Below are 20,940 nucleotides of genomic sequence, written 5' to 3' on the forward strand. Positions count from 1 at the left end.
GGCGATTAAACGAATAAGGAGCCACGGCAATAGGGAAACACCTGGCCGCCTTTTATAATGGCCAGTAAAATGCTTCGTTAAAGGTTCGACCCAGGCTGGATCCTGTAAATTTAACGATTCTCCGGGACAAAGTACGCTCTAACTGCGCCCGTAACCGGTACGCCTTCCTAGGTGATTGCGCCGCGCCGTCGGGATCGCCTCGACGTATCCTTGCCGTCGCCCAATAAAGCAACGACTGGGGAATTAATCTCGTCGGAAGGCGGTCGTTCCCGTGATCACGTTCGAGCGGATTTTAAGCAACTCGGCTCGTTCGAGCGCCGTTTACGAGGCGACAAAGTGCTCCACCGACCCGCAAAAACTTGATTCTAACGAGGAGATTCGCAGTCGTCGCGACTGGAAAACGATTAGACTAATCGACCACTGGGGGTACGTCGCCAGCAGTGCGGGAATTTGATCGTTAATATTCGAATCGTGCTCGGTGTTTCTATGGGCAAGCGTTCGGATTGGGGCTACTATAAACCGGGGAAGTTTTATGGCCACGGCCGCGGAATGGAGGTATTTTGTAAAGGGGAGTGTATTTAGAAGTTTCGAGGTTGGAAGAAATGGTACTTACGAGTTAGAGGTAGAGCGTGCCAACACGCCGCGGTGCCACCACGGTGACAGCCAGACGTGGTCCACATTTAGTCGGTGGCAGTGGTGCAGCTGTGACGGGCGGCGGGGTTTCCGGTCTCGTGCAGCCAAGACCGCTTCCACCTCGTAGCTCCCAGACTAAATTCGTCAGTGAGCGCGGTCTGCTCAGGCGCCGCGATCTGCGTACACGACGAACGGTTTCGTTACGAATTGGCAATGCGATCGTGCTCGCATTATGTACAATACATTGACGGTCTGCGAGTAGCAGTTGTAGCTAGTCAGAGTGTGGGAGAATTTAGGGGCACTGTCTCTATCGTTGCTTGTGAAAGCAGACTGGTGTAACTGGTAGTCTGAAGAGGGGGTGCGCAACAGGTGAACGGTCCTGGACTGATCCTCATTCCAGCGAGGTACTACCGTCTCCAAATCTACGTCTAAAGAATGAAAGATCGGAGAAGCTGGCTCGTAGTGAAAACACCGAGTCACCTATCGAAAGTCTGTACCTTTTTTCGGGCAGCTTAGCGCCAGCACCGGAGTCCCCCGATGTTCTACCCCCAGAGTGACTGGAGTCCAGCGTCCCGTCTAGCTCCATGGCCTGCTGAAGGTTCGTCAGGCTCTTGTATCGGATGTTGAAGAGCGGCGAGCCGCCCTTGTACCCCGGAGGCGTCTCTTTCAGCGGTGACGCGCTCTTTTGCCTCATCAGTGGACGTCCTCTCTGAGTGCCGCTGTTCTTCACGTACAGCTTGGCTAGCGGTGGCTTCTCGACCCTCGGTTGCGGCGCCTCCTTCACTGCGCGCCTCGTCCTCTTCTCCGCCTGTATCTTCTTGGTCGGTATGGTCTCTATGGGCGGCGGTTCCGGTCTGTCGTCGAGCAGAGGCGCGATAGTCACGGTGACAGGGGTCAACGGTGGGCTGGACCCTTGGGCCCCCGGCAACGGGCCCTCGTACGGAGACCTGACGCTCTTGGGCAGCGGTGCGAACCCGCGGACGTAGTCGTAGATCTGATCGATCTCGTCGTACTCCTCCGTGCAGGCCGAGGGCGGGACACGGTTCTCGTCCCGGTACACCGCGTGTCCGGAGGACGGCTGGTGCCCGTTGCTGTGATAGTGATGGTGATGATGATGGTGACCGGCGTTGTTCCTGTGATGGTTCAGCGGCCCGTTGTCGGAATTGGTCGACGACCGCCTGAGGAAGCCGGTGCCGCTGCTTCTGGTCTGCCTGGAGGGCTTGCTCTCGCCTAAACGGCCGTCGAGGACGTGCGCCCGGTCTGCCACGTCGGCTACGAGACGCGACGCTCGCTCTACCAGCCTGCTGAACTCCTGCATCGCCCTCAGCGAGTCCTCGTTCCTCGCTTTTACCAGCTTCAGCGGGGCGGCGAGTGGCAACGCCACGGCCGCGCCTTCTCTCTGCAACGGCAACGCGAACACGTGCTCCTCCTCGAACGTGGACAGCAGCCTGAGCTCCGGGACGAACTGCGAGGAGGACTTGAGTCCCCTTGGCGGCTGGCCGTGCACCAACCGTACGGTCAGCGGCAGACGCTTGCTGAGCAACGCTCTGGCCGTGTGCACGCCGCTGATGTTGTCTTCGCGCGCCAATGCGCTGAACCGACCACGCTGATCCATACTCAGCAGCACGCTCTCGCCTCGGCAGTCGACGCACCGCAGAAATCTGCCGCGGCCCGGCAGAGTCACCTCCCCAGCGGTCACGATCGTCTCCCCGGCCGCCAGGGTCCTCGTACCCTCTGGGACCACTATACCCGAGTCGTCGTCCACTCTGCAGGCGATTCCTCGCACCGTCTCTCTCACCAGGGCACCCTCGTCCGGGCATCTTCGACAGAGCTCGTTCACCGACTCGATCCCGCGCACCGCCCTACCCTCCTCGCTCAGGATCTCGAAATAGCCAGCGTAAGAGTCGGGGATGGCCAGCCTGGGCCCTACGCCGACCACCCTTCGCCCCTCTTTGATCTTCACCGCCTGAGCGACGATCTTCCGTCGACGTCCGGCCGACACCAGCAGGGCTGTGCTCTGGAGGCTGGGCGCGGGCAGCGTCGGCACCCCCAGGCCGCCGTACTGGCCCTTGGTGATCTTGATGACAGTCGGCAGACGATACTTGGAGACGAATTCGCGCAGGTACGTCGCTTCCTCGGCCCAGCGTGCCGCCGCAACCACGATCTGACCGTCGGTCGCGGCCATCGCGGCGCTACAAGGCCGCCCACCCTCGCGAGCACGGGCCCCACCGTCGACGTCCCCGTCGATAGGGCCCACTCAGGGACCCGGCGATCGCTGATGGCTACTGATGCTCCTGCTGATCGGGCGCTGCACCCCTATGCTCCATCTGAAAGTCAAATAGGTAGCAATCGGTTAGCTTCAGTTTGGGGACCCATTCGATTGGAGAGGTCAGAAAGCCCACTTTCCACCAAGTTTCCCTTCTGCTACTCCCACGGTAAGTAGGTAGTAGACTGTCTTTTCAAAGCGGAGGACACTATCTAGAGACGCGGTGGCGTCTCGACGCTAAGTACATGAAAGACACCCTGTATATGTCGACTGTCGCTACCGCTATCATTTACTCGTCGCACGGCTATTCCAACCTAACCTGAAACTTATTTCATTAATATCTCATCACGCCTGCAATGTTTTCTAAACTTAAAGGCATTTTTCTCATGTAAACCGCATATAAGCTTTCGATCAAGACTAAATTCAATAAAATCGGTTCACGCATGACAGAGATATCGTAATAACCCTTACAATCTAAAATACATAATATACATACTAGAAACACAGTCAGATTTATTCTACATATATTTAATTCTAATATCATACGTAGAATGTGCACATGCACACATGCACACATTCACGAACGCACGCACAAGAAAAAGAGAAAAAAATTAATGCAATTTATACATATTTAATCAGTTTAGCAACACCAATTCGGAGCGCAGCGCCAAGTATTTTGAATAAAATATTTATTCGTATTAAAATATTTATTTGTATAAAAATATATCTGTTTAATAATTTAATACATTTTTTTCTTTGTATAAATAGCCATTGTTATAATTGACGCAATTTTTGTACATCATTAATTTTGTAAAGCTATTAATTTACGACAATGTTTTGTAAATGGGATTCTCTATGATGGGTTAATTAAAATGTCTGCAATATGAATAATGGAATGTACGAACACAGCATTTTAGCTGTGTATATGTACTTGTATCATCTTAAGTGCAGTTGGAAAGCACCTTTATGTACTTGCAGCTAATTTTGATTTCATATCTTTGTTTTATTTTGTACTTATTATTATCTTCTATTTTTTGTGATTTATTTGATTTCATGTACTTGGCGTAATTTTTTTTTACTTCTTTGAAGTTTTTTATGGGGATCCTCTCTACTTTCATCGTAACAGAATATCCTATTGAACGGTACAGCGAGCATTCGCGAGAGATTCCCTCCTCCCGATGACTTCGATGCCGAACAATGAATTCCCGCGCGAAATTCACTTTGGTCGTCGATTCGAACGATCAAAGACCCCGTTCCCGTTACTTCCTCATGGCGTTCGCATCATCAGCGTAACCGACGATTAAAGTAGACGATCTACGGTCGAATATCTCGATGCCCGGTTACCTAACGAGCGTGCCTAGCAGCCGGAGTGTACGTAAATGGGCGGTGCCGCCGATTGTTTCGGATTTCTCCAAAGCGTGTATATCTTCTGTCGGAGGAAAGTAACGATCGTGACTTGGGGCCCGTCGAGGATCGCGGGGCCCCGCATTAAACGATTCCCCCAGACGAATTGCTTCACGGTTATGCCGCGATCGGCACGGAAATTCCGCGCGCGTGGTGCCGTAACGCTTGGGAACTGGCCTGCTCCAGAACTATCTCTGCCGCGTTTGATGCTTCCGTGTGCTGCCCCTCGTCTCGGCGTCGCGTCGTATCGAGTGTCGCGGGCGCGATTATATAAATCGCGGTCGCTCGTTTCTCGGATGGCAATTATCGCTTTCCTTTCAGCGCAGCGGAACACGGCGATGATTGTTTCGCGGGGGAGATCGCGGCGTAGACGCTCGCGGAGGAGACATTCCATGCGAACGCGGACAGATTTCGGAGTAAGTTTTCGTAGATTGCTGAAATTTTTTTAGATTTTTAAAATCGCGCCCGATGTTAAAAACCTGCATTTGTTTAAAATAATAGCACAAAAATGGTTCAATTTTTTTTTTTAAACTGAAATAATTTTTTCTTAAAACTTCAATGTCTTCTCTATAATCACCGCAAAGCTCATCTCCATCCGTTTACTACTTCCATAGCTATAATGTATTGAAAAAAAGTTAATACTTAACTTCAAACAGCTATAAAATCGACGTTTTTCAAACTTTCGAAAAATCCTCTGAGGTACGTAGAAATATCACTACAGACTACAACATGTTCAAATTTCAGCAATCTACGAAAACTTATTCCGAAATCTGTCCTCGGAGGGAAGCGTATTCTGGAGAGCCGGCACGGTAAATCTAGAATAGGACAGCGATCCTTTTTTCACATTCCTTCTCACTCCGAGCAGTGAATTCATCGTTCTCAAAACCCACTGTACCACGAGGAAAGAGTTTTGTGAAAAGTGTCCCACCGTGAGGAGCCAGGTGATCGATTCGGGGCCCACACGGAAGCGCGTGCGATCCACGCTCGCGCATTCTAACGAATCCCCCCCGCAATTTATCGCGTGGCCGTGTGAAAGGCCCATTCAGGCAGGGAGGGAGAGCGGCGCGCTCGCACACGGAGGGATATATCTGGGGGATAATGAAATCGCGCGGTGAAAATCGAGCCGTCTGAAAGGGGGGCCCTCAAGATGGCCCGTAGCCAGCCTCAGATAAGGACGGGGGTGACCAATGACCCGGGGCGTCGTGACAGGCGCGCCTCTAGGAAGTTATTCGACACACTCCTCTGTCCTGCATTCTCCTACACGGCAGTCCCCTGCCCCGTGCCCCTCTGTCTCTCCTTTCGCGGCTGGATCCCCGACGCGGCTACACACATAAGCTTTCACGGCGGATCCTAGCGGCTCGCGGCTCCATGCAAATTTATATTGGAATTTTTGCCTGGGAAATGGTGCTTTGATCGAACGCAGGAAACCGTTAAGTTCCTTCGCGGCGTGCGTGTACCCCGTGATAAGGCGATTACGCGATACGGGAACAGACGGATCGCATTGTATCTGATACACGGCCGCCCCCTCGTGGCCCCTGGCCCCCCTCGTGCACCGTTGGCCGTTTCGATTCGATGGGAGCGAGCGGGAATCCGCTTTCAAGCTTCGTCGAAAACATCTTCCTTCGAGGATCCATGGCCCGACAAGATTGTTTGTCCTGTCGTGCGCTCATTCCATGTGGAAAGTCCCATTTGGGTTACACTTCTGTGGAGTCACGGTGCGGCGACTCTGCTCGCTTGAAAAGCCAAATGGAGGTAAGCCTGAGTCGAGGTTGACAGTGCTGGAGGAGTGTCGTTTCAAAGAAATTCGATGTGAAACAATATTTTGAGGGGTATGACAGATGACAGACTCGTTTCGTAAGGAATGGTCCTGGCATCGACAGATTTCTGATCTGTCACGCTGCAATCGGCTCACCCGTTTTCAAGCCTCTAATCTGGGACACCTTTTTCAAGCGTCAGAATGTAACGCAACGTTTCACAGTGGGGAAATTTTGCGATTTTATGGCCAAAACTACAGAAATGAAATTTTTAAATTTTACAAATTTAATACAAATGTCAGTTGAAGAACTATATCCATTTTTGTGGTCAAAATCTGAAAACTTATTTTCAATATATAAAATTCGGCACTTTTACGTTCTAATATATGAGAAACTAAATTATCCGAAAAACAGCACTGGATAGTGTTTAAAAAAATGCATATAATTACAAGATTAGCAACTATTAGCAATTAATAATTGCATTTATAGAATCAAAATAGTTCAACGTAAAATAGGAATGAAAATCTTTGCAGGATATTATGGGATTGATAACTATTTTATGTATTGAAAATTGATTCTTATATGAAAAGGTTATTTCTAAAACGCTACTTTAAAAATTGTATAAATTACGTATTAAAAGCCGAAACATAATTATTATGAGGACAAAAGGATATCTTACATACCACCAATAAATGTTTGCGAGTCTATACGAGCTTTGTATTAAAACATTTAACAGTAAAATTGGCGGCATTTGATACTAATATTAGTTCTTCGATTGACATTTGCATTTATTTTGCCGAAATCCAATATTTATTTTTGTGGTTTTGGCCATAAAATCGCGAAATTTCCCCACAGTGGCGTTCTTCCCGATACAAATCCGATCCGGGGTCTTTGTTCCGTTCCTCTGGGATTCAGTGAACTCTGGCGTTCTGGGAGGAATCCACCGATATCCAAAAGTAATCCTTTAGACAAGACAAAACGTCGAGTTACTGTCTCAGACAAACGGGCTCCGCGTTTAGAAATCTCGGCTGTATAACAGCAGTGGGAACAGTGGTCAGAGGAGGCCTCGTCGAACCGATAGAGGCCCAAGATTTCGTTCACCCGATACGAATCGTTGCTTGAAATACGATTAAAGATTCGGAGGCAGTCTCCGCGGTAGAGGATCGTGGGGTTCTCGATACCCTGCCACGATACTTATCACGCTCGGTGACGATATATACCAGGGGAGACGCCCACGAGCGGACAAACGGTGTCGCAAACTCGGAAACACGGCATCTAATCGTAATGTTTTATTGTTACACGGCACTCTACGCGTGGCGGTGAATTAGCTCGCGCGCTCGTGGTCGTGCCACAGCATTCTTCCTATTATTCCTAGACTTCCCATTATCTCTGATCTCATCTTCCTCTATCAACCCTTCCAACGCACGAGCTACGAATGAAGCCCCACCTTTGCTCCCAGGACAATTAACCCAGGCTACAAAACCAGTCACCAGTTGTTCCCAAAGCATCCGGCAGGGTATCGTTGCACAGCCTGAAAGGAGCTGCTCTCGATAGCGCGGAGAGCAGCTATCGACGCCAGTTGGATCCGAGCGATATATGCGGGAGCGACGCGGCGCGGCGCGCAACCAGCCGCCCACGAATAGACGAGCGTGTGTCGCAACGCAACGGCGTCTCTCCGCGTCTCTCCCTGGCGAGAACACAGCTCTCCTTTGCTCCCTCGTGCACGGGCTGATTTATCGACATGCCCTCGAATTATATGCCGCGGCTCCGGCCAGCTTTCACCGTGTACCACGGCTACCAGCACGCCGACACGTACCCGCGATCCTTTTGTTTCGTCCGCGCGATTTCGACACCCAGCCGACCCCCACCGCGCCCGCGATTGTCCTTGCGTCGCGTAATCGAGGCGCGTATCGATACGCGGCCAACGACAACCCGGGGGCCTCTGACCCCCTCGCGAGCCTAGACCGACACTTTGCACAGGAATGCGCGCTGTCTGCAAAAAGCACGGGCAACGATTCGATCGCGGTTCGGGGGAGGGCCTGTTTCACGGCGCTGCACGTCGCACAGTGTCACGAGTATATAAGAAAAAAATCATTTTTCCATTAAGATACAGTTATTTACACGTAATTGATATGTTAATCATATTTGTACACAAGAAAATAATATTTAACATAAAATAATTCATTAAAATATATTTTTGAACATCAGTTTTATTAGTTAATCATATCGAGCATAATTTTGTGAAACAAATAAAATATATATTTTTTAAATATATTTAAACACAAATTAATAACAAACATATGAAACAATTATAGAAAATAAAATTAATTTTTTAAATAATTTGGGTTGATAATAAATTTTAAATTATTCATTCTTATTATACATCTTCGTCACTATCAGTTGAATCTGAAGGAATTCGAAGCTCAGTTTCTTTGAAAAATAAATATTCTAGCACAGATTTGTCTAATTTTTCGTTTTATTAATGTATTTCTTCTCACGTGGGAGCACTCGGGAGCAGATAAAATTTACATCAAATTAAAGGGCATAAAAAGAACTAAATGTAGTCACAAAATTTAAAAACTGAAATTTTTGCTTTTTGAACACGTGCCGCGACACTGTGGCGTCGGCTGGGTGATCCTACTTTCGATTTTTTCGGCCACGGGGTGATTGAAGGGCTTGAACGTTCCTTTTAGTAAAAAAAAATAGTGCGAGGTGCGCTCGTAGCCTACTGATTTGTGAATTTCGAGAGACCAAGCTGCTCTCGACCTCCTCCACCTAATTCACCTCCCCCGGAATGTTTCCTCCCCAGTGATTGCGTGAAACTGTTACACCGAAAGGAGCATTTGCATACCCGAGTTCCGAGCACAAACGTTAGGCGCGCTCGGCTCTGTCAGCTTTGCTCTGATAACGCGGAGAAAATTCCCAAGGCCAATACGCATTAGTCTTCGTTCCGGTAATCACATTTCGAGCCACGCCCGTAACGAATTAGCATAATCGGTATCTTCCTCCGTCAGGCCCCTCTCCCACTAATCCCCGCGTCTATTCGAGCCGTATGAATAAAGTGCGCGCGTGTATCCATTTTCGAAATGATTTACACGCTTGCTTGTCGTGAGCGGCAACGGCCAGGAGATTGCGAGGGTGAAGGGGGAGGGTAGAGGAGGAGGGTTGCGCGAGGCGATGGTAATGAGAAACGAGGGGAACAGCTAGCAGCGGACTGGAGAAGTGAAATGAAGAGAAACTTGGAAAAGTACCGGCGGACGTGGCTGCGCGACGAATCTAGCGGGAGAAACACTTTCGAAGGTTTAATCTGCGGGAGTATCAGAGGAACCTACTACGTGGATACACCCCGAGGTGCTCGCCGAGTCTCCTGCGCCGTTTACGTACGTGACAAGTGGTTTTGCGCCTAGGCTGTCGGGCTTTAATTAACCCCCAGTGGCGTTCCCACGAAAAAGTTGTCGTATCCGCGCCGGACGGCCGGCCTGCGTCCCTTTCTTAATCCAATTTCGCCTGGTATTAATCTAATTACGAGCGCGGCACGTATGCACGGAACAGTGACGTGCAACTATGCCGCGCGAGGCCCGCGATTTCGCAATCGGATCGCGAGAAACGCTGTCTGCGGAGCTTTGACCGGGCCAGCGGGAGAGACCCTGCTCCCCTAGTTCCAACGGGGATCTAGATCGATATCTCGCGATGCTGGGCGAGCGATACGGGTGCCTGCGTGCCGCTAATGACTCAAGGACGATCGAATGTAGGCCGATATTGACACTGGACGCGGTTCAAGTTCCTTTAAGCTTGGCAGACTTCCCAGAGTACTCCTGCAGACGGAACGTGGAATCTTCCCTATCAGGGAAAACGGTCTTCCGAAGTTACAGTGCAATACACCTTCGACTTGACCACGTCGAGCGGTTTCATGGTACACTATTGTTGTTTCATTGAATCTGCGCGGAAAGCGGCCAGTGACCGCCCTCCTGCAATTACGAGGGTGCTCGTAAGAGGTATCTAACGCACGCCTCGATATTCCGTTTCTATTACTTTCTGTCAGGCGTCTGAACGGTGTACTTTATCAGCGTAACGCCTTAAAAAGGTGGCGAGCTGCAGGCCACTCGCATTTCTCATTCGAGTCACGCGACACGCCGGCCATCGCGATCCATATCGACGAGGTGTCAGGTGCTATTCCCTTTCGATTCCGTGCAACGAACAGGCGTTTATAAATCATCGGGAGCGACACGGAATTCCTGCTTAGCATAGCCGGGGATCGCGTTCATTAATTCCGACCAGTTATCGCTACAAAGTGCTGATCAGGATACATTGTAAGGGGCGTCGGATGGAATCGGACCGCTTTCGGGTTCATCTATCTTCCTCCCCTTCCCGTGCAATTATTTCTATTAGACCTAAGCACGCCTTCCGTTCGACGAACGTCTCGTTAATTATTTCGTCGTTTCGCGCGCAATAAGGGCGCGTCGCCTATCGCCGCTCTTTTGCATATAGGCGGCTAATAACATACAATTAGACCGTACGCCGCTTTTTAATCTGCCCAGGCGTTCATTTTTCCTTCATCGAGAAAAGTGCATCGCGGCTCCGATCTGGCTGGTCATTTCGTCTGACGTAACTAGCGATCGAGAAGCTTCTTCCAGTGGCAAGCGATCGATGCCTGGAAACGGGATTCTTCTTCTCGATGGCGAATGCACGCGCGAAGATTAATTTAGCATCCAAAGGGAATCCGGTGACTTTAGAGCTTGGATAGAATATCAAGTCGCGATGGGCGCAAAGAAGAATCCTCGGTGCAGTCGCTCCTTCCATTCGTCTTGTTCTTTCGACGAAAGCCTCTCGCAAACGAGATTAAATCTGAGGATCAATTCCAGCCTGGATAAGAAACCCCTTTCGATGGGACCGAAGAAAAAGGGGCCCGACGATCGGCCACGAGATTACCGGGGCTCATTAACCAATTACTTTCGTCCAGAGGAGGAGGGAGCAGCTTTCGAGGGAGTTTCAGGGGCCGCGTGCTCGACATTCTGCCTTTTTTCCCCGCTTTTGACTAGCTTCGCCACCGCCTCCCGGCCGTCACCTCTCGCAAACCGTAATAACTTCCTCACGAACGAGCAAGAACACCGTCATCCATCATACCTGGACCAGGGTTCTCAACCTCCGCTGATGGGTGCTGTTCCTGGTCCCGCGGTGACTGTGATACATTACTCGAGGGGACGCGAGCAGACGTTCGCTGTTTAGAAAAGACACGTCTCGATGCCAGTGGTATTCCATTTTGTAATCTCCCTTCGTCGAGTAGGTACTTGAGTGAACTATGATCTATGATCAGCTGCGTCTCGCTGACCCCGAGTTCTCAAGGTCAGAGGCTGGCAAGGTCGACGGAGCGCAAAGTCATTTTCCTCTTTGGTTATGGGCAATGGGTAATTTCAGCGGAATATATGGTCGCCTGCAATTAACAGGGCCGAACGGCGGCCGAAGTTTTTCGCGTGGCGAGGCTCGAGGCATCGGCCGTCCGCGTGCAAGGGACGTGTCCTTCTTAAGATTCCGTGCCGATCGCCGAAACGTCTCAATAATTGCTAATTGGAAGGTGGCACGAGTTTAAAAAGTGGTCGCACGTCGTCCATCTCGGATCAGCCTCTTTCCACCACCTGCCCCGCTTTCTCCCCCTCGCCCTGTCACGACACAGCAATCTAGAGACGCGGTAGCGTCTCGACGTCAAGTACATGAAAGACACCCTGTATATATGTCGACTGTCGCTACCGCTATCATTCACTCGTCGCACGGCTAATCCAACCTAACCTGAAACTTATTTCATTAATATCTCATCACGCCTGCAATATTTTCTAAATTTAAAGGCATTTTTCGCATGTAAACCGCATATAAGCTTTCGAATAAGACTAAATTCAATAAAATCGGTCCACGCATGACAGAGATATCGTAATATCGTCTCATGGATCAGTCGGAAACGGAAGAATTTTTCTTCTGATTTTTCTTCTGATTCTCTAAGCCAAATTAAAAAAGCCAAGTATAAAAAAAATCGCCAAGTACATGAAAAAGTTGTGGACAGAAAAGAGTATTACAAAAAATAGAAGATAATAATAAGTACAAAATAAAAAAAAGATATGAAATCAAAATGAGCTGCAAGTACATAAAGGTGCTTTCCAACTACACTTAAGATGATACAACTACATATACACAGCTAAAATACTTTGTTCATACATTCCATTACTCATATCGCGGACATTTTAATTAACCCGTCAAAAAGAATCCCATTTACAAAACATTGTCGTAAATTAATAGCTTTACAAAATTAATGATATACAAAAATTACGCCAATTATAACAATAGCTATTTATACAAAGAAAAAAATGTATTAAATAATATTAAGCAGATATATTTTTATACAAATAAATATTTTAACACGAATAAATATTTTATTCAAAATACTTGGCGCTGCGCTCCGAATTGGTGTTGCTAAACTGATTAAATATGTATAAATTGCATTAATCTTTTTCTCTCTTTCTTGTGCGTGCGTTCGTGAATGTGTGCATGTGTACGGCCGGGGAGTCCGGATTCTTTTCTTCACCCCAAGTGTGCATTGCAACAGTACCTAATCCTCGCGCGGCGCCTGAACAGCACTCTCGTCGCTCCTCGCCGTTCACTTCAGAAACAATTCGATTCCACGCGCAGTCCACTCTCGGACCTCATTACGCGACCGCGAGCCGCGCCAGTAAACCCAGAAACCTCTGCTATCCGAAATCAAAGCGATCGCCGGTGATTCTCCGAATGCGCCCTTTCTCCCAATTCATTCCTGCACGTACTCGCTCGAGAGAGCAGCGTGATCGTCCAGTTCCTCCCTGCATCGTTCGCGGGATGCGCGAGTAAAAGCTCCCCCCTTGCCTCTCCGCCCGTGCCTGTCCATCTCTGTCCCCCGTCCGCTCCCCAGGTTCGCGGAGTCTTCCTTTCTCTGCCCGCCAGTCTTCTCCCCTTTCCCTTTCGTCCTGCCCCGTCACTGTCAATAAGTTATGTAGCGGCGCACGTGCGCGCTCGCTAATAGAAGTACAAAGCCCGCTGGAAAGCCTAGTAGGAAAGCAGCTACCGTGCCAGCGGCGAGGGCCCCGACCAGTGACCGCAGAATCATCGTTCCCCGGGTACACGGACGCTGACAGCCTTTCCAATTGTGCAAGCCAACCAGATGCAACCGTGGATCGATCCGAGCGGCCGGGGAATTTAATGCTGCCGATTGTTAACGTCTGGTTAACAGCTCGACCGGGTCCTGCTCGCGCGTGCCGCTCTGAATTCGAAAATATTCTCCCCCCGGGTCTTCGGAAATGGTCAGGCCGTTTCGAGTGGGAAGGAACAATGCTGTTGCTTTCCAATGAATTACGCCCGCTCGTTCAAGCGGCTCGCACGGTACGCGTGGAGTACGCGCTTCGAATTAGAAATTCAGAGTGGAGAGATTTCTTTGGTGAAACTAGGAAACGGGTGATTTCTTGGGCAAAGGTTCTCGGTGAGGTGGTCTAAATTGTACAGCGCGGACTGATCGCTGAAGGAAAGACAGGAGAGAGAAATGCGGAGATTCGAACGCCTGGCGCAGCGATGTGGAGACTTGAACGCTAGGTAGGCGACACTGGAGACTTGAACGCTGGGTTACGCGATACTGGAGACTCGAACGCCCGGTCAGGCGGTGTGCAATAGCGTTCTTTATCGCGAAAGGGGCACCGCGTCAGCGTAAATAATTAAGCACCCTCTCCAGGATTAATCGCCTTAAACGAGAGCCCCAGTTCGCCTTGATCCCGAAACTTATTAATGGTCGGTCGCAGCGCGGAAGAGGATCCAGCGCGGGCACCGATATCTCTCGACCCCGGACTGTCCGGAGATATCGCCTGGAACGATTTTATCGGTGTCGCGGGCGCATTAAGGATGCAACGAACACCGCCAACCCTTAACCGCTCCCCCTGTGACGCGTCACAGCCTCGTTAAGCCGGCATTGATTTATCCCACCGCTTATTTCGAAGGACACTGCATTAATATCCAGCGTCATTTCGCGCGGTAATTGCGCTCGCAAGGTCCAGCTAATAAATGGGTGCTTTATTTTTCGTCGACAGGGTGTATTTTACTGTCGGGCCACTCGAGATTCGACTATTCCGTGGACACCGTAGCTACTCCTCCTTTGCAGTACCATCGCAGCCTTCGTCTCGTACGATACTCGAGTTGCAAGGAATTCCTCCCGCGTCCCTGAGACTCTCCAAGATCGAAGGAGAACGGCCCCTGCAACAATGAACAGTCTTTTCGACCGTGACCACCAGCGAAATTGAGAAACATCAAACCACCCCGCGATGTCACGTCCGTCTGCGGTTCGCAAAAGCGCATGTCCACGACTGACGGCGACGCGATCGACGAAATCGATCGACCCTCGGCAATATTGAATCGTAACACGCAACATTGTCTCCAGAGACGAGGAGCGCAGACCCAGGCGGAGGAGTACACGGCGGACGAAGGGGAGCGGGGCTAGTACCACGGCGAACGAGCGGGCATTTCGCTTTCAAGTCTATTTCATAACAAAGCCGCAGCTTCGCTGGAGAGCTCGGCCGCTGCGGTCGGACGGGGGAGCAGCAAAAGACCAAGGGAAAGGGGAGAAAAAAGAGCAAGGGGAACGCGCGCGCTGTTCCCTGCACGACGTTCCGTTTCAACGTCTGGCGAACTCGCACCTTTCCCGGTGCACTTTTCAGACGCTCCGTCGTTCGCGTAATAATATTCGACGTTTCGAAACCTCCCGCGTGGTGGAAGCCTGTCCTTATTGAGAAGCACGCGTGGAGCTGTTTACGTTAATTGAACGGTTGCAGATGTCTTAGAAAGGAGAGATTAAATTTTGACACTTGATTCTACGGCACTCGATCAGAGACGCTTGCTTTCCCAAGTTATTCAGCCGCGAGGCCCACCTTGGGTACTTTTCCAGCGGTTTAACGCGAAATGGGAAGTAAAGCGGACAAAACGGAGAACAGGGCTTTCGTCGTTGATCGGCTTGTCCGGGAAGATCGACAAGAAGGCGCTGGCTCGTTCCTCTCGAGTTGAGATCTAAACGGCGCGACGACGAGGACCAGCGTTCCAGTGGCTCGGTCGAGTGGTCGGAAGTAAACACGATTACGTTCCGCGAAGATCCAGCGAGCGTTTATCGTGCGCTGTCTAACGAGGGGGATAGTAAATTACGAGCAACGGGACTGGCCAAACTCCTCGTCTTTCCCTTCCGCTCGAGTGTCCACTCGGCCCGGCCAGCCTTCCATCATCTCCTAATGACGAAAGTCGAAGAAAAAGGTGAGCAGCCGCGAGATCGCCGGCTAGATACCTGATGACTGTCGCGTGACAGAATTGGCAACCGATTTAATGGCTTATTAATGTTAATGCAGCCGGAATGAAAAGGAAGAGGCAAATGACAGGCGGCGAGCAGGCGTTTTCCAGGAACCTCCCGCCTTTAATGCGCACTCCTGCGACGCGAGACAATTTCATTCAAATCCCACCGACTGCATCAGCTGCTTTTCCTTGCGCCGGGGGTGCTGCATCACCGAGAGTGAAAATAATTAATAGACTCGGGACCCGCGTCGCTGAAGGCGTACTGGGGATGCTACGTTTCCAGCGAAACCAGATTCAAATCGTAGCTGCGGATGGAGGAACAATGCGTAGAATCTCTTGGAATTTGGATCTCTGAAGAAACTTCACGGTTAAGCAGCTCATCGATCACGCGCTGGTTACTTCCACTATCCTTCGATCGACTGCGATAGCAAGTTGCAATATGGAATCGCTGCAGTCAGCACAGCGGCAAAAGAGGGTTTTTCCTCGGAGTCAGAAGGTCGGGCATGGCCCAGGGTCTAATGAACGCGGGCTGATCAATCTCTTCAACGCGATCGGACGCCGAGGATCAGGACGAAAAAGGAATCGCGGTTTCCTGCTACCGGAGGACTCGTTTCTCTTCCCTTTTACCGATCCTGTCTATATTAAGAACGGTGCAAGTGGAGGCCTTGCACTAAGTGGATTGCATCTACATTGCAGATGTTTTCTTGTACGTCCCGCCTCTTAATTGCGTACACTTATCGGTTTCTTTCCCGCGCGAAACGGACGCGGCTGGCGCGCACCAAGTGCGATGTCGTGTTACGGTTTTTCGCAATTCATTTGGCAACTCCGTTACCCGGGGCTGAATAATGGCGATCCGAAGGTTGCCAGACTTATCTGAACCTCTCTGGGTACCTGCCAGTAAACTCACTCGAAATGTCAGAAGGCCTAGTTCCTCTAATACTATTGTACGTTCCTGGGACTCTGAATACTACAAGGGCTTGCAGGAAAATCGATGAATCCCGAGGAGATTCGTATTTCTTACGCGGTACAGTCTTTGCGCATCAAGTTCCATGAAGATTGTTTAAAGAACCACGGGTAGCGAAGTTTTTTTGGTAGCGATCGAGGCAGGCGGGTCTCCTCGGGTTTTTTCTTTCTCGCTGGCATTCTTCCACGGCAACGAAGATTCCACGGGAGATCGTACACCCGTTTAGACGACCGAACGTCTCGACCGAACCCGATATCATCGCTCGTCCGGCTACATCCGATCCGCGGAGGTGGATTCTTTACCGGCTTTCCCACGAGCCGAAGGAAGGAAGAGTGGCTGGCTTCGTTTCGCTCCGACATTGTTACCCCTCGGGACGATCTCCATGCAAAGTACAATCGTCATTGTGGAGTCCCATTAGCAAGAAACCAAAAGGACTTCCGCCTGCGCAACATCAAACGTTTGATTTCCGATCGCAGCGACGCGTCAACTGTTTCCCCCAGTTCGAATCGGACTTGAAGTGTGCCTCGGACGTCCAGTAAAGCTACGTCCGTCTTGATAACGGAGAATAAATTCTCCCCGAGAACTCGAGCACCCAAAAACGGAGACGAAGAACGCAGAGTTAATAATTAGTCGAGCTTCGTTGCATACTCCCATCAACGGTGCTCAGGGTGCGCACGACCAGCGGACGATCGAGAGCCTTTAAAGGAACTTCGCAAAACTGCAAACCGCGTGGGGACCGTTCGGGCCAGCTCCCCCACTTATCTCCGATCGGCCGATTCCCATCTTGATTAAGGAGGGCCAATTGAATAAGATCGGCCGATCGCGGGGAATCCACGAGGGAGCCGGGCAAAAAACGAGCAACTTCCTTGATGCCTTGATCAGCCAATTAAGAGCCGAACCGGTGGACCCGAGGTGCGTGACTGTTTGCTTCATCTCCGCCGCCTGGCCGAGTGCATACACCGGCCTTGCGAAAATCCGAGGCGCAACACTTCAGCTGCAACCCTCCACGCTGGGCCAGTATCGCTCTAACCTGCTCTCCAAGGTCCACACCCATTTACCCGAGAGACGTCCGCGGTACACGGGGAAGACCGATCGTCGTCAAAAGTAGCGTCCAGCAACGGTGGCTCCTCCGTCCGTGTATCTCCGTCGATCGGCCAGGTTCATCGATCCTCCGCGTCCGCGGTACCCCCTACCACCTCTCTTTGTCTCCGTTGCACGGCGTCTGGTCGGTGGTTGTCCGTCTCCTCGTCCCTCGTTCGCAGAGGGCAGAGGTGGCTCGAGTGCACGAGATCGCAGCTATGCGCCAGCGGAAGATCGCCAGCAGGCTCTTACAGGAGGATCGGTGGGCGCCTCCGCGTCGTAGTTATATTTAGATTCGCGCTGACCGGCTTCGTGCTTCTTGTTTTACATTTAGCCGGGCATCACACTCGCCGGCACCGGCTTCGTCGTTGCCTCTCTCTGCCACCGCCACCAGCCGCCACCTCAGCCAGCCGTCTCCTCCACGCGATTCCACAGCGGGAGAGATCCTGCGGGAGATCTCGTACCCGTTTAGACCGACCAACCCCTCGTCCCTCCCAAATATCATCCTCCAGCTCTCCGTTGCCGTCGTCGTAAACGCGACGAACCCCTCGAGCGCCATCCACGGAGATTCGTCGGCGAGGGTAACGTCGCGGTCTCGCGACACGTTCACCTTCTCTTCGAACGTGCAAGACGACGTTCAGCGTTCAGCCGGGGAGCACGTTTCCTTCGTGCGCGATTAACCTTCGAGCCAGTTTTTGAGGTATTTTTTTTTTTTATTAAGTTCCCCGGAGAGTAGATTGGGACGTTCTCTTGGCCGCTGTTGCCAGGAGAGATTAGAGTACGTTTCAAGGTAGAACCCTCGAGAAGATCGCCGTCCGGCGAGGTTAATTGCAAATGGAGAGCGATACTCTCGCGCCGCCAGTAGCAATATATCCCGATGAAATAAATAATCGTGCGGATTTTTCCCGATGAACCCGTGCATCCTGCGCTAACGGGTTATTAACTTCGATTAGAGCCTATTAATTTTGTTGCGCGATAATCGTTTTCAGGCACCGGACAGGCGTTCGCGCGGCGCCGCGCGACCTTCCCGCCTAGCTCGCTGCTTCCTGGCGTTACCTCCAGTGTTACACTGATTAATAACCCTACGGTGCTTAATTGTTAACTCGAACTACTGGTCTGCGAAGTGGTCTACCGCTTGGAACGCGTTTCCCTCGCGAAATCCTCTAACATGCATGGTGGAACGAATTGATAACGCGATGGCTACTCATGTTCGTGAGCAGCGATCATGCAGTGGCTAATTGTTCACTGAGACAATAGTACATCGTCTAGGAACTGGTCTGAGTAACCATCTGCCCTTTAGAACGCTTTCCACAAAGTGGATCTCATTGGAGACCAGAGGTGCGCGTAACGCAGCACGCGAACGATAGAATAGCTACCGAAATTCCGTGTGTGACGGCTAGAAACGTTGTCCCAGCAGCATAGAATAGTGGATTGGGGGACGTGGCAAGGGGGCAGCGAGCCTAAGGAGCGTATTTTACGATCGAATCGATTATCCACGGCTCTGCACGTGGGTAACTTCAGCAAGGAACGTGTGTCGGACGAGCAGTGTCAAGGCCTTCCACGAGCTGAAACTGCTCACGGATTTAGTTACGACCCGTTGTTGCTTCCCCTCGTGGCACTTACCAGCGGGAGGATGCTCGCTGAACCTTAATCCCCTGACGCGAGAATCCCCGAGCATTTGTCGGATGTGAAATTGCCACATGGAACTGGATGCTGACAAGTGCCATCCAGATTCAAGTCTCTAATATCTGAATCCGCAGCGATTATAATCGTAATCCAGGCTGACTCAAAATACAATTGCCAATCCAGAAAGCTCCGACACGTGAAAACGAAGGGTTCAGAGGGGCGATCAGAAGAATACTCCAGGTTCGCGTCGGACAGACCGAAATCGCTATTCTATCATCGTGGAAAATGCCTCCCCGTCGAATTGGAAGCTAAATCTTGAAGAATCTACCGCGGTCGATCCTCGACCTCTTCCACCATTGAGAATTTCGATTAAAGGAGTGGCTGGGATCGCAGCAGTTTTTCGCGCCGCGACCAGAGCCTAAGGAGAGGATTTTACGATCGAATCGATTATCCACGGGCATGCACGGGTAGAAGTTTTCAAGCGAGGAACGCGTGTCAGACGCTTAGCTCCAAGGACTTCCACGGATGGAACTGACGGCGGATTTAGTTACGGGTCGTTGTGTTGTTGTTGTTGCCCACAATGCGGCTACATTCCCCATCCCGTCGTGGCCGAGTGCAATACCGGACCGCGGTATTGAGTAGCGCGAACCCTTCGGGGGCTGAAACAAAGGGGCCCCAGCCCGATCCGCCGAGTTCGCTGACACCAACAAACAACAAGTTCCCCCCAGCCCTGCAAACCCGTATTTGCATTAATTCGCGGACCTGTTGCATTCAGGCGCCGTCGCTGGGTCGCGCGAGCAAAAACGTCTACGCGCAAAACGTGCGCCCAGCTGTGCAAACCTTATCAACTTGATAAAACGAACCCTATCAAGCGTAATGACGGTCGCACTCCAACTTCGGTCGTCAGGAGTTACCGGCCACTAAAATATCCCGCTCGTCGATTCACTCGCCGGGCCAGCCGCGAGGGAATCGCGGTTTTTTTCAGCGCGCCTTAATGAGCTGAGTTTCGAGGCGCGCATAATTATCGCGTCGCGCGATTCCACGTGAGAAAAGACAGCATTACACGGTGACTGTCCGCGTCTCGTAGGTAATCTCGCGGATTAATTGCGAGGTTATCGCGTAAAACGGCTCGACGTTCGTTCGTCCATTTCGCTAGCTCGTTTTTTCCTCTCTTCCCTCTTTTTTTCCCCTGGGCGCAGGGAAACATTATTTCGCGTGGCGCCGGCTCGCTAGCAAATTGCTGGGCCGTGGGCAAAGAAGCGCGAGGACGAGTTAAATAACCGAGATCGGGCGGGCAAAACCAGTTAAAATCGTACGTTCAGCGTAAACTGGAAAGGGACAGCTATGCAGGCGTATACGCGACCTGCCTTCATAAATATGAATCGTTATAAATCGCGTGTTGGCGCGCGCGAGCGCGAGCACCCCGAAAAAGAAGCGATAATTGCTTCACCCGTACCAGCCAATTATAGAGCTGAAAAATGCCAGGGTTATTCGCCGGTATCTTAGGATCTTGGTGCGTTGCTCGTTCATGAATTATTAAAATCATATATCGTTTCCAGGCACCTTTCGCGCATCCTTCGACCCCATTTTCATTCGGCTTTATCGGTCGATCTACTTTCGCCCGCTCGTCCCTTATATGTCCCTACGTTCCACTTTTGATCCTCCAGCTTCTAGGACGAAGATGCATCCGCGTTCGCAGGCTGACCTGGTACCTTCCACTTCCCCTTTTCTTTTTTTCTTTATTGAACGGAAAGTTGTCCAGCGGAGAGGCTTCAACAGGTTACAGTTAGACGGCTGCATATTTAAGCAGCGATACTTTTATCCCGCGCCTCCTAGTCTTCTTTTCCTTTAACGGTGATGCATTCGTTACGGTACCA

At 50.9% G+C, this 20,940-nt stretch overlaps 2 protein-coding genes across 2 annotated transcripts in view; both read right to left on the bottom strand.

Annotated features, from left to right (window-relative positions):
* Sano (CABIT domain-containing protein serrano) overlaps positions 1-2,954 on the bottom strand; it is a 36,438-nt gene extending 33,484 nt beyond the window's left edge. The window contains exons 1-2 of the mRNA XM_076809704.1: positions 1,131-2,954; positions 614-809 (exon numbers count right to left, since the gene is read on the bottom strand). Of these exons, the coding sequence (XP_076665819.1) occupies positions 617-809; positions 1,131-2,818 (1,881 nt within the window). The 5' untranslated portion in view covers positions 2,819-2,954 and the 3' untranslated portion in view covers positions 614-616. The remainder of the gene's footprint in view (positions 1-613; positions 810-1,130) is intronic.
* The window catches only part of LOC143367993 (uncharacterized), a 124,317-nt gene continuing 106,194 nt past the window's right edge, over positions 2,818-20,940 (bottom strand). Inside the window, exon 5 of the mRNA XM_076810286.1 lies at positions 2,818-2,960. Within this exon, the coding sequence (XP_076666401.1) occupies positions 2,916-2,960 (45 nt within the window). The 3' untranslated portion in view covers positions 2,818-2,915. The remainder of the gene's footprint in view (positions 2,961-20,940) is intronic.

The sequence above is a fragment of the Andrena cerasifolii genome, chromosome 4 (genome assembly GCF_050908995.1).
Source record: "Andrena cerasifolii isolate SP2316 chromosome 4, iyAndCera1_principal, whole genome shotgun sequence".
NCBI lineage: Eukaryota > Metazoa > Arthropoda > Insecta > Hymenoptera > Andrenidae > Andrena > Andrena cerasifolii.